This window comes from Rissa tridactyla, chromosome Z, assembly GCF_028500815.1.
Source record: "Rissa tridactyla isolate bRisTri1 chromosome Z, bRisTri1.patW.cur.20221130, whole genome shotgun sequence".
NCBI classification, from domain to species: domain Eukaryota; kingdom Metazoa; phylum Chordata; class Aves; order Charadriiformes; family Laridae; genus Rissa; species Rissa tridactyla.
Window position 1 is genome coordinate 49,060,886 of NC_071497.1, and position 14,532 is coordinate 49,075,417.

General features: G+C 40.8%; 1 protein-coding gene across 1 annotated transcript in view; it reads left to right on the forward strand.

Annotated features, from left to right (window-relative positions):
- The window catches only part of TRPM3 (transient receptor potential cation channel subfamily M member 3), a 415,507-nt gene that overhangs the window by 313,456 nt on the left and 87,519 nt on the right, over window positions 1–14,532 (forward strand). The window contains exon 7 of the mRNA XM_054184768.1: window positions 3,208–3,382. Within this exon, the coding sequence (XP_054040743.1) occupies window positions 3,208–3,382 (175 nt within the window). The remainder of the gene's footprint in view (window positions 1–3,207; window positions 3,383–14,532) is intronic.

The following is a 14,532-nucleotide window of genomic DNA, read 5'->3' on the forward strand; positions in this document are numbered from 1 at the left end:
GGGTGAGCATAGCTACAGACAATATTTTGTGTGGAATTTCATGAGCTACTTGCACAATGGGGCTGATGTGCCCATATTTCCTGCTGAAAATGCTTTGTTTTGTGTATTGCAAGATCATACCTGCTGTCCCATGGTCTCCTGGGATCAGCTGGATTACACCTTTCTCTTTTCTAGTATTTCTCCTAATGACTTCCCAGTTTACAGTAGAATTTATTAATCCCCAAGTAAATGACTTTGCATTTTGCACTGTGAACTTTCTCCATTTCTATTGCTCAATCCTTAATGTCATCCAGACCTGATTTGACTCATTACTGAGAATACTTCTTAATACTATCTTATTAGCAGATGTCAGTACCAGTTCTACTTCTTTTTTTGAGGTCATTAATAATTATCATAGGATCAGGGTACGTTCTTCAAGAAAATACATTAGTACTACAGTTCCAAATACAACTCTACCCATTAGTTAATTATATACTTTCAAATCTGTGCACTTATATTCAGCTTTGCTAACAATTTCATATATAGCATTATAGCAAGTACTTCACAAAAGACAACCTTTGGTAAATGTTCAGATCAGGCTTTTAAATACAGCACTGGGGTGGGGGTTTTTTGTCCATAAGGAAATAAAATGGGCCCTAACAGTCAGTTTCCAGAGGAAAATACTACCCTGCGGAAAAGGAATGCTGATGTAAGATTTCAGTGAGTTGTGGGCCTCCTACTCAGAGTTCATGGTAGATCTGCTCTCTGTGATCAGTCTTTTGAGCAAGGAGGACTGAAACAAGAACAGTGAAGGGAAATACTTATTCAGCTACCAAGAACGTTTCTCTTAAACTACCAGCAGAACTAAAAATGCTAGAAGCATTGGCTATACGATGTGGTGTAAAGAAAAGCTACAGAAGAAGCAGCAAGTACTGATAGAAGGTTCAGAAAACTTGGTAACATTACTTTAGCCAGACCACTAGAAATTAAATTATAAAATATTTCCCTCCAATTCTGTATTAAAATTTTAACTGAAGAGAGTCTCTCATCAGCCACCATGTGATTAGGTTGGGAATTATTACAAAGAAAAATATTCTGCACCAAGAATTTCATTTTTATTCGTCTTCTCATAGCAATTGTCTTACAAAAAAAATAATTCTTGTACTAGACATAACTAAAACCATTTCTTTTGTCACCTAGTAGCAAAGGAAAACCTGGGCAGACATATGACATGAGGGTCTCTGCTGCATGCTTAACTACAGACAGGTGTATCATAATACATCTCTTGTTATGGGAATCAAATCATATTGCTTACAAAATTCTCAGAAAAAAATGGGGGTTTATTGCACTTTTAAGGGATGCAATTTTAAGCATGATTAAAAGAATATGCATAAACCTCAAATTTGCCAAATAAAATTCCTCTTTAATTTAAATGTCTTAAAGTTAATGGAAGTACATGTGGGACAGAGTAACCCATAAGACTTAAAATTCACTCTTCTTAAGCAAGAGTGAATTCCTTTTTTATTTAACTCTGTTCTCCAAAACAGCTTTTCCACTAAAACCTTTGGAAAGAACTTAAGCACAAAAAGTACTTAAGGATTAGGCAGAACAGCAATTCAGTGAAGTCCTTAACATTAATTTAAAAAAATAACCAGTGAGCTCTGTGCAAATCATTCTGTTAACCACCTTGTTACATTCTACCCTTCTTACTCTCTTTCATTATCCTGGATTTTATAACTCTGTTTATAGTTTTCTTAACATAAATAAACACCTCACGCTTTACTTAAGTTATATGATGAAAGAGCCACACACTGACAGTACATACAGCCATAACAAAGCATGCTGAGAGTCTCTCCAGGAGACACAATGTTTGTTAATAAAGTGGTTCAGGAGTGCTTATAATATTTTGCTGTTTTATATAAGAATTGAGTATTTTTCTTTTTTTAAAGAACAGTTCATTTTTTGACAGTAACTCAAATCCTTAAAAATTTTTGTGGCTATCAAAAATCACTTGATTTGTGAGTGTTTCTAGAGGGTCTAACAAGATGCAATGTTCTAGTCCATTTGCTTCTGTGGGCAGCACTCCTTCTAAATGGAAACCTGATGCAGTCACATTAAAACTTGTTGTTGCCTGGCCTCATGCAGTTTTTCCCAACCCAACAGTTAAAAATTTGGGGCACTCTTTTTGTTTTTCAGTGAAACATCAAAATTTTGTGCAGAATACCTATAGTTTTTCTTAAGAAAAGCTAGTTTAAAAGGAAGAGTCTTTCTGTTGACAAAAAAAAAAAAATGCTAATAGAAAATGTTTAACTAGTTCTACTGCCTGAGTCCTTTTGAATGTCCCAAGTCTCAACTGTCCAAGAAGTGACAAGCATTTTCAGTCATGTTAACACCAGCCTGGTGTCAGATTGCCTTTCTCTAAATCCATAAGACTTTCCTGGCAAAGTCTAAGCTGCAACTTTTGCAGAGGACTCCCATCAAATTATACCACAAGTATTGAAAATGAAGACATCTCTCCCCTGATTCAGCACTAGTTCAGCTCTCTGGAGCAATATTCCCTCTGTGGGGCCTGCAAATCAAGGAATATTCTGCAAAATTGGGAGAGAATTCAGAGAAAAACTGTCAGATGGTCTAGAATTGGAAAACAAGTATTGCGTTGACTTGTAACAGAATATGTTTCATTTATCAAAGAGAAGATTACAGGGCTATCCAGCTGCAACCTAAAAATGCACCTAATACAGCAACAAAAAAATCATAGAAGGGATTTTTAAAAAGCAAGGAAAGCTACTGGAAGACTCAATGATTGGAAACTGACACCATGCAAAATCTAGATTACAAGCAAGCTACAAAGTCATGACTCTGAACATGTTAGGAAGAACTGTGGTAGCTTCTCTATGCTTTCAAACCAAGATTTGATATTTTACAAAAAACTCATGATCTAATTCAACCATAAACATGGTACTTGAAACAGAAGATAATTCTAGAAAATCCTGTTTTATGCGGTGGAACCAATGAGATGACTACCCTGCTCCCTTCTGTCACTAAAATCTATGATTTTCCAAATGCCATTTTCTCTGACATAACACTGTACAGTCACAATGCAGCAACTTCAATCTGATTTTTCTTTTTCTGTCTTCTGTTATTTTTATTTGTTTTGCTGGATTTGCATTTTTTTCTTCCTTTTCTTTTTTGTTTGGGTTTTTTGTTTGTTTCTGTCTTTTACTCCAGGAATTGGTCAAGGGGTCCCAGTGGTGGCCCTCATTGTGGAAGGAGGTCCCAATGTTATCTCCATCGTTCTGGAGTACCTGCGAGACACTCCTCCTGTTCCTGTTGTGATATGCGATGGCAGCGGCCGGGCATCTGACATTCTTGCCTTTGGTCATAAATACTCTGAAGAAGGAGGGTAAGTAATTTCCTAGGGTGTTCCTTCTCCATCCACAGGTTCAATTTGGGGGTAAGATACAGCCCAGGAAGTTATTAGCAATATAGTTCAAAAACAATACCTTCCTCACATGGCTGTTTCCATCATCAATTCGGGTGAAATACTGAAGGTATCCAAAACAAACAAACAAAAAAAAAAAAAAAGGAGAACACTTAAAGCAACAGTAAGGAAAGTTTACAGAATAAAACACAGGAGTAGAAACTGAGTCAAAGTTACTTGCCATGAGGTGTAACACATTAACAAGTACAGCATATGGTGTCTTGCAGTTGCAGGTCAAGGGATTCAGTCCAATGGCACAAGGAATTATTTTCACTGGCTTAGGTATGTCATGTCACTCTAATATAGTAGACTTCTGTCTTCAGGTTTCATTCAGCCCTACATGTCCATATGAGTTAGTTTGTATTTGCCTTGCCTTTTGGGCATGATTCTCCACTTACCTGTATTCACACATGACTACTTTTGCACTTGTCTGCATTTGTACAGCCCCACCTTTCTTTGCAGACACCAAGTGAGGCAAGGGTGATATGTAGCTTTTATTATAGAAGATTCAAGTGTTGTTTTTGTTGAATCGGGCTGCAAGCATGCATTGCAAGTTTGAGAATGCATATTATTACCGAATGCCCAAATCTTCAATATTCTTTGCTCTTCTCCTCCACCCCCAAAAAATACATAAGCAACCATAGAATCACAGAACAGTTGAGGTTGGAAGGGACCTCTTGAGTTCATCTAGTCCAACACCCCTGCTCAAGCAGGGCAACCTAGAGCCAGTTGCCCAGGACCATGTCCAGTTGGCTTTGAATATCTCCAGGAATGGAGACTTCACAACCTCTCCGGGCAACCTGTGTCACTGCTCAGTTACCCACACAGTAAAAAAAAAAAAAAAAAAAATATATATATATATATTATTTCCTGATGTTCAGACCATCTCCCTCAACCTGCTGGCAACACTCCTCTTAACTCAGCCCAGGATACCTTAGCCACCTGTTGTTGCAATAGCACATTGCTGGCTCATGTTCAACTTGGTGTCCACTAGGACCCCCTGGTCATTTTATGCCCAACTGCTTTCCTGCTGGAAGGCCCTCAGCATGTACTGGTACATGGGGTTGTTCTAGCCAATGTGAAGGACTTCGCATTTCACCTTGTTGAACTTTATGAGGTTCCTGTCAGCCCATTTCTCCATCCTGTCAAAGTTCGTCTCCCAGAGGGCAGTACAACTCTCTGGCATGACAGCTACTCCTCCAAGTTTTATATCATCAGCAAACTTGCAGAGGGTATACTCAACCTCATCATTCAGGTCATTAATGAGAACGTTGAGGAGGATTGGACCCAGTATTGGTCCCTGGAATACACCACTAGTTGCTGGCCTCCAACTAGACTTCATACCACTGATCACCACCCTTTGGGCCCAGCCATTCAGTCAGTTTTCAATTCACTGTCTGCTTCTCCAGCTCATACTTAGCTGCTTTTCTATGATGATCTTCCGGGAGACAGTGTCAAAGGCCTTACTGAAGTCTTCATAGACAATATCCTCTGCTTGACCTTGATCTACCAAACCTGTCGTTTCATCACAGAAGGTGATCATGTTGTCAAGCATGACCTCCTCTTGGTGAATCCATGATGACTACTATTGATCATCTTCATGTCTTTCATGTGCCTTGATATGGTTTTCTGAATTAGCTGCTCTCCATCACCTCCCCAGGGATTAAGGGAAAGCTCACCATCCGGGGTCCTCCTTCTTGCTCTTCTTGAAGATAGGAATTTAGCATTGTTTTTCTCTAGTTCTCAGGCGATCCTTGCAGTTGTCATGATTGTTCAAAGATTATTGGGCGGCCTTGCAATGACATCAGCCAGCTTCCTCGGCATTTGTGAGTGCATACCATGAGGGTGCATGGATTTATGTGTGTCCAGTTTCACTGACCTGATCCTCTCCCACCACAGGTATGGCTTCCTTCCTCCAGACTTGCCTCCCTGGTCTCTGGGATTGAAGGCAGCACTCACTACTTCAGCCTTTTCCATGTCCCTGGCCACCACATCCCCTGCCCCAATCATTGAGCTTGGAGGAGGTGATACTTGAATATTAACTGGCTTTATCAGGCCCCTCTTCCCTCTGGGTCTTATCCCATAGGACTCTTCCAAGCAGATCTCCAAAGAGGCCAAAGTCTGCTCTCCTCAAGTCCAGGGTTGTGAGCTTGCTTTTTTCCCTCTTCCTCATCTCAGAATCCTGAACTTCACCATCTCATGGTCACCGCAGTCAAGGCTACCTTTGATCTTCACATCCCCACTGAGTCCCTCTTTGTTAGTGAGTATGAGGTCCAGCAGAGCACCTCTCTTCATTGGCTGCTCTATTGCTTGGGTCAGGATGTTCTTGTACATGCACTCCAGGAACCTCCAGGATTGCTTATGCCTTGCTGTGTTGTCCCTCCAGCGGATATTGCTGTGGTTAAAATTCCCCATAAGGGTAAGGACCTGTGAACACGAGGCTGCTCCTAGCTGTCTGTAGAGGGCCTCATCCACTTGCTTTTCCTGGTTATGCAGCCTATAGCAGATATCCACTACAATGTCACCCTTACCTGTCTTCTTTTTAATCCTCTATGTATTTATAATCCACCCCCAGGCAGAACTTCATGCATTCCAGCTATTTCCAGTAAAGGGCAACTTCAACTCCTCATCCTCCCAGGCTGTCTTTTCCTAAGAGCTTGTACCCCTCCACTGCAATACCTCCAGTCACGAGAGCCATCCCTCCATGTCTCTATGATCCTAAGAAGATCATAGCCCTGCAACTACACACAACTCTAACTCATTATGTTTATTCCCCGTACTGTGCACATCAGTATACAGGCACTTTAGAGAGGCACCCCAGCATACTGATTTCCCAGAAAGGGCTTTGGGGATTTCTCCATAATCACAGAATCATGGAATCTTCATGGTTGGAAAGGACCCTTAAGATCATCGAGTCCAACCAAACAACCTACAGTCTCTGCCACTACAGCATGCCCTGAAGTGCCACATCTAGACGTTTCTTAAACACCTCTAGGGATGGTGACTCAACCACCTCCCTGGGCAGGCTGTTCCAGTGCCTGAACACTCTTTCAGTAAAGTAATTCCTCCTAATATCTAATCTAAACCTCCCCTGCCACAACTTCAGACCATTTCCTCTGGTCCTGTCATTATTTACTCGGGAGAAGAGGCCACCACCCACCTCTCTACAACCTCCTTTCAGGTAGTTGTAGAGGGCAATGAGGTCTCCCCTCAGTCTTCTCTTCTTCAAGCTAAACATGCCCAGCTCCCTCAAAGAATCATAGAATCATTTAGGTTGGAAAAGACCCTTGGGATCATCGAGTCCAACCACCAACTCCACTCTACGAAGTTCTCCCTTACACCATATCCCTTAACACCACATCTAAATGAGTCTTAAACACATTCAGGGATGGTGACTCCACCACCTCCCTGGGCAGCCTATTCCAGTGTCTGACCACTCTTTCTGTGAGGAATTTTTTCCTAATGTCCAGCCTAAACCTACCCTGCTGTAACTTGAACCCATTCCTTCTTGTTCTATCGCTAGTTACCTGTGAGAAGAGACCAGCACCAACCTCTCTACAATGTCCTTTCAAGTAGTTGTAGAGAGTGATGAGGTCTCCCCTCAGCCTCCTCTTCCTCAAACTAAACAGTCCCAGCTCCTTCAATCGCTCCTCATAAGAGCTCATCACTACCCATATGAAATACTAAGAGGGGGTAATAGTCAGAGGAGTTTACTAGGGCCGGAAGTTTGTCCAACACATCCCTGACCCGTGCCCCAGGGAGGCAGCAGACTTCCCTGTGAAGTGGGTCAGGATGGCATATTGGCCCCTCTGCCCCCCTCAGTAGAGAGTCACCCACAACAATGGCCCGTCTGCTTTTCCTTTTGGAGCCAGCTGTGATGCTGGGTCCATGGTGACTTTGTTTTTCTGACATTTCTGGCCCGGGCATATCATCCCCCTCTCCAACAGCCAGTTCCTCCTGCAGGACTTCATATCTGTTCTGCAAGGGTAACTGGGAAGGTGGGAGGGGCCAGGAGGGGATTCTCCTGCTTCCCTGAGCAGGGACCTGTTTCCATTCCCCCTCTTCTCTGCGATCCCCTCCTATTGCCTGGTGACGAGAGGGGAGGGGGTCCTCTGACTTGTGTGGGGCCTCACCCTGTTCCCTTTCTCTCAGGGAGTGGGTCCACAAGTCGCTCTCCCTCTCACATTCCCTGATACTCCTCAACCTCTCCACTTCGTCCTTCAGCTCAGCCACCAGAATGAGCAGATCATTTACCTGTTCACATCTGACACAGGTGTTGTCTCCGCTGCCCTCCATCACAAGTGCCAGGCTCCGGCACTCTCTGCAGCCAGAGGCCTGGACGCCCAATGGTGCCCTGTAGGCACTTCCTTGCTGAAATAAAAGTGTTGGAGATGGGCCTGCTCTCACCCTTTGCCTTCTCCAGAGGTTGCACTTATATTAATACTATGTGTGGGCACTGCCTGCATCCCTATTGCAATTGGAGTCCAAGGTTCTTCAAGCTGTTGCATCTCAGAGAAGACCCCGTACATCCCCTTTTCATCTTCTCTGATGCTGCGTAATTTGCTCACTTCCTTCCATAATTCCTGTGCTTGGTGGCAAAGCTCCTCCAAGACAGCAGACCTACAGGAAAGAAGGCCATCTCTCCTGGCAAAGACCCTGCAGCCTGTGACTTTGAGAGATGCATCCATCACCCAGAAGTCCATCTGCATCAAGGCCTCTTCTATGGCAGAGGCAGCTACTCCAGCATCTGACAGGAAAATTACCTTGTGGCATGTCACCGCCATACCTGAAACTATTTACACCAGAGCAAATTCATCTGAGACCCCCTTCTTGCACAAGCAGCTGCATCTGTTAACTGTACTCTTGGCCTGGTTCTTACATGCGCCTCTCCCAAACACAGGTTCCCAAAATGGGTGCCTGACCCTCTCTAATAAGGGGTCAGTTGCAAATAAGGCTACAGGCACCCTGGGTCAAGGGCTCCTCATCATGCTCATTAGAAAATGCTGGAGCTTTCTCAGGCCCACACCCTTGTGGCTGCTCTTACTTTGTCCTTACCTGGCAGTAGCAGCAGGCATCCTCAGAGGGTTTCCAGGTGTTCTAAATGATCAGGGACCTTGTTGCCAGATGCTCCCAAAGCAGAACCCAGAGTCTGCTGCTCAGAGTAGGAAATAATGAATAAGGGAGAATATAATAATTTAAGAACAAAACATAAAAGTGGAACAAAAACCCCCTCAGATTCTTCTAACTAAGAGCTATTTCATGCTTTTCATCTAAGTAGCTGCAGTAATCTTCTGGTCAGGATTCACTGGGGACTCATTTTTGTGTGTTAGAATATATGAAGATATGTATTCACACCTACAACAGAGTTATGCAAACAATAAAACATAAATCCATAAACACTGAGCTGCTCTAGACCAAGCACTACTATGTTTTTTAAAAATAAGTGTGATCATGAACTTACTCAACCTAAGACTCCTACTGGAAATAAGGATTTCCAAAAATATTTAAAGCCATTTTATATTCAGGTTCATGCATAGTCAAGTGCTGCATCTGGGGTAGATCTGAATATGACAGGTTTCATCTGAATCTTTGAGAAGTTGTTTCTCTGTTTTCAGTATCCTCCCTGTTAATACAGTTAACATTCTTAAACATGTTTTATTCCTTTGTTTGATGTGTGGCTATACAGTTTTCATCTACCTTATCTGTGTTCTGATGTCATCGTGAAAAAGAACATAGCAAGAACAGAATGAATGCAACTTATTTCAATATATAAAGGGGACTTAGAAGAAAGATGGAGACTTTTTACCAGGGCCTATAGTGACAGGACAGGGGGCAACAGTTTTGAATGGGAAGAGAATAGCTTTAGATTGAGCATAAGGAAGAAACTCTTTATGATGAGGGTAGTGAGGCACGGGAACAGGTTGCCCAGAGAAGCTGTGGAGGCCCCATCCCTGGAAATGTTCAAGGCCAGGTTCAATGGGGCTTTGAGTTCTGGTCTAGTTGGAGGTGTCCCTGCCCATGGCAGGGGGTTGGAACTAAGATAGTCTTTAAAGGTCCCTTCCAACCCAAACCATTCTATGATTCTGTGATTCTATTTCATCATCACAAACTCCTGCATGTAAGAAAGGCAAATCACTAGAGGCAGAACAAGCACGTCATTTCTTACCTGAGATGCTCAGGTCTTGCTTTGTGAAAGCTATTATTCTCCCTTACCGTGGGTCTTCTTTCTGTGGTGGTGCCATTCCAGGCAGTGCCTGCAATATTATCAAATAGCATAATTTTTTTTTTCTTATTTTTTTCCTGTTCACCTTGCACTAAATAGAGTGCAAAAACTGTGAAATTTTTAAAGCTAGCTAGTGGGAATTTCTGTGTGTTCGCTCTGCTTCAGAAAATATCAGTCTAAAATGCAATGATATTTTTAAGAATATCACAAGTGAAACACTAATATTATTTATATTCATAAAAATATTTTGCCCAAATACGTTCAACTTCAGACACAAATTGGGTACTATTCCCCCCAACAACCTACTTTTCATTAGTGCTTAGCAATATGAGGAGAATACTGAATAATTGGCATGTTAACTGAGTTCAGCTACTAGCTTTTTCTTTTGGATGGAATCTAAGTAGGTTATACAGAACCATGTCTATTAGACTCTAAATCAATGTACCACATCCAAATTGCGTGCAGAATTTAATTCTGCAGTCCGCTGTGCAATCAGACTATGAAGTCAAAAACCTATTTTAATTCTGGCTGCTGGCTGCGAGTCAGGGTCTTCTCTGAGACACAGCATATCTCCCAACTGCTATGCACTGGATATCTGATCTAAATCATTCAAAAGTCACATCATTCATGGCAGCAACAGGCTCAGCACTTGTATGCTGGTATTATCATGCTGGTTCTTCAGTGTCTCAAATTCTCACTCATTGCAGACCAATATGGATTCATTTTCTAGATATAAGAATCTGTGTATATGTGCACTAAGCACTCCTGTGAGTTCTTAAGTCTATTGGAAAGTTTGTTTCCAGGGGGAAAAGAACTATGTCTGGAGGTGAAGGAGGATAAAATACAGCTCTCCGCTTGACTTTCAATCAGTGTGGTGCCAATCTGTCCTCTCAGAGGGATCCTTGAGTGTTGGACAATTGCATAGCTGTCCAACAGGTCCTTTTGTATTGTGTTTCACAGAATTGTGATGTGCCTGCCGTCCCTCTTCATTATTCATCCTTCCTAGTTGGTTTCACATAGCAGAAAAAGGAATGATTTTTTATATTAACCAAGGTGCAGTACCCCTTTGCAATGTCAAAGTATGTGGGTCCTTGAGAAGACAAGAGACAAGACGCTTGAATCTGCCTTATTTTAAGGCTGGATTATAGGCTTTCCTCCTGAAAAGGCAGACATTTCACTTGCCTAGGGCAGTCTTTGGGTGCATATTATAACTGTAAGCAAGGCTTTGCTGCGATGCAGTGGAATGAGGCTGCCAGCACAACTCAGAGAGCTGTGCCTGCACTGCCTTGCAGGAGGTGCTGCCTGGGACTATGTGATGTACCAAGAACAGCTCAAAAGGAGCTGTGAAGCACACCTTGAAGTAAAGATGTCTCTGGAGGTAAATCAGTTTTGAGGCCTCGACTCTGTCATTGGGATTCCAGGGGGGAGGCTAGGCAGATACGCAGTTTCCCACTGTGCTGAGATTTCAGCATTATGAATGTCAGATATGCAGAATTAATGCATGTGTTTTGGGTTTTTTTAAGTTTGCCATAACTTTAATATCAGGCACTACATATTGCCTTGGTCTGAAAAGTTTTAACAGAGTATTAAGAATGTACAAGTAAATAAAAGTCTCAGTAGTAAGCCGAGTATCTTCCCAGTACCTTTTACATATTAATGGCAAACAAGCTATGTACACGGGATAAGCTAAATGGGAAGGTGGCTTAAATGCAACCTTTCGCATGTGGTGAATTGGAAGAATTATTTGGCCGCATCACCACTGCATCAGTAGTGGCCCCAATTTAAAGGTCAGATTCTGCAGGCTCTGAAGTGTTTAATTTCTCTTTTACTTAAAAGTTAAAAATGTGTTGAAGGAAGAGCATTGAGGGGTAAGAACATAAGATTGATCATAAACACACAGATTTAGTCCCTCCTAAGCACGAAGTGAATATCCTATCTCCTCCACATAAATCTGAAGCATTTTTGACTGTATCAAGGATGCCTTCTAATTTCATTCTCTTGCATAAAAGCACGAGCTGGAAGTAAAACAACTGTAAAGTGCAACTATTTATAGGATCATTCAGTAGTTTTTAATCCTTGGAGATTGTTTTTAATTAAATGCTGAATTTAAAATGAGAAAAACTAAACACTGGGTTAAAACTATGTCACTTCTTAGACAAATATTTCCATACAGAATGGGAGATGGCTTGCAATATTCAAATGAGGTCTCCAAGCTGAGTTTATAGCATATTAACTACTCCATCAGTTCTACTCCTGCAAGCATGAGACCCTTAAGGAATTCAGTTCAATGCCATAAAAAATGTACTTCTTGCCTAATGTTCACAAGGAAACATAAAACGTTCTCTGTGCTTTACATGAGCATTCTCATATGAGAATCTATTAAAGACTGCCTTCGGATTGATCTGTCTCTGCATCCACTGTGGCATAGTTTTTAGGCTTCATAACTGAAGTATATTAATTAAATGTCATTTTTTTAATAGGAAAAATATAGGGATTTTTCACCTCGAGCAAAAGGGATCATAATGGACTTATGATGTCGGTCTTCTGTATCCTCCATGGTGTCTATCACATCACGGGGGATCATGGGTACTATTACATGTGAATTATTTTGTAAGATTGTTTTCATATTGCATACGTTGATATCATTACTTTTCTCTTTGCAAATCAAAAGCTAGATAGAATAAGGTAATTTCTTTGTTGAAATATCATCATCTCTCTTTTGGTGAAGAGGCAACCATTTAATAAACATAGTTAGGGAAAAATGGTGTAGAACAACCACCAGCGAAGGGCTGCAAGTAAAGCTGATTCCTTATAAAAGCACCCATAAATCATCCCTGTTTGAATAGAATGCAGGAATAATTACATTTATTTTCTGTCTGTTCTCATAACAGTGCTGTGCAAAATGCGTGGATTTAATAGGTATGAGAAATTTAGTCAGTCCCACAGAGTTGCCCAACTGTGTCTTATTTGTAATTCCAGTGGAAGAAAATATCAGCAGAGCCTCTGGTCATGTTTCTTACATATGGTGTGATTGTCTAAAGTGTAAATCATAATTAAAACAGAAAATCCCCTAAGCTTCCCATAAAGGAGGGCAGGGAATAGTTTTCACATTACACTGATATTTTATGGATGTATTTTCTTTATGCTGAATAAAAAAAAAATAATAATAATAAAAAAAAAAGAATTCACAAATGAAAAGTTAGAAGCAGATTATGTGCCATTCATTGAACGGAATGTTTTATTTATAGAATTTCAAAGCATTTGATAACAATAAGTTTAAAAAAATACATAATTAACTTGCATTTTGAAATCGGGTTAGAGCATAATCATTATAAACCTCTCTATGACTCCAGTGCTAAAAAGAAGAAAAAAGAAAATAATTTAGAGAGCTGGCTATGGGCCAGATCTTTCAAATCCTCTCTGATGTTCACTACAAAATCATATGCCATGAGGCTGAAAGACTGTAATGTTATTGAGTGAAATGTCTATTACCTCCTCAAATACTAGGCATGACTTCAGAAAACATTTCTTTCTAAGGAGAATGGGTGCCAAAATGCTGTCATTTGTCTCTTCTGCATCGGCCAAACCAATGAAGGGACTTCTGCTTTGCTGTTTAATCCCGCAGTATATTTTGGACAGAAATAGAATGTCACTTTATTTATTTTGTCACTTCAGTGTTTTTAAGTGGCCTCTGCTGATGGATCCAAGACACCCTTCTCCCTTTTTTCCTGTGGTAAGACCATACAGATCAGTTCTGAGAGTCTGAAGCATCAAAACTAACGTTGGCATCTTCTTAAAAAAAAAAAAAAGCAGGGGGAAAAATCACTCATAGCAACAATTATGAGTAGATTTTTCTCCTGAAACTAAATGTATGTGGTTCTAGTTCAGATGCCAGTCTTTTTACAGTAGCTATCTAAATTCCATCAGCAATACAGCTCCTCTTGAAAAAAAGAAAAAAGCTGGATACCTGGACTTTTAGGAAAATGGGTTTATCTTAGGTGTTTAGGCAATGAAAGAACAGATTTCATCTCTGTGGGGAGTGTCAGAAAACAGGTTATATTGCCCTTTTGTAGGACATTTTGTTTCGGCAGGTGCAAGTTACCTTCCGATATTACTTCCATGGCAAATTACGTGGAATTCAGGGAATCATGCCATCAAAATACCACTAACAGGACTTAACTGGTATGTTGCAAAATATTTTCTGGACTGAAGCTTAGCAGAAAGGTTATAAAAATACCATCTTCATCTGACACTATCTAATTTTCTTAAAGTGAGAGTATGCTGACTTCTAAGAAAGTCATAGAGTTTCAGTCTGATAAAGTGGGCAGTTTTATGTCTATGGAGCTTTGTGCATATGAGGTTCATATTCCATGACAGAGGCTGCTGAATACACTGTTTTCAAGTTAGTGGCTGGGAATCTCTTGTGTTCTAAGTTAGACTTCTAACCACAAGGCTCAAGGAGCCATCTCTTTTCCCCTAAATCTAAAATTTGGAATCTGTGATTTTAAAGAATGTGTGCTAAAGTTGTATGTGTAACAAAAGTTGTTGTCTTTGCGTAGTAGACAAATCACCACCCCACCTGCAAGTCCCAGTTATTGTGCTCACAATGGTCTGTGAAGTTACTTGTTTTACACGCATTAGGTTCAGTGTCTGCATCATATTTAGCCTTTCATAGTCTGGTACAATTTGTATTTGTCACAGCTGGGTTAAACAACTGGGGACTTTGATCTGATACCTTCTAATATTTATAGATTCCTAAGAAGTAAATGCGATATAGTCTTGATATGACTGATTTCAATTTACAAAAAGCTTAAATCAACTATGATTATTTTATCAGAAAGCTTGCTAT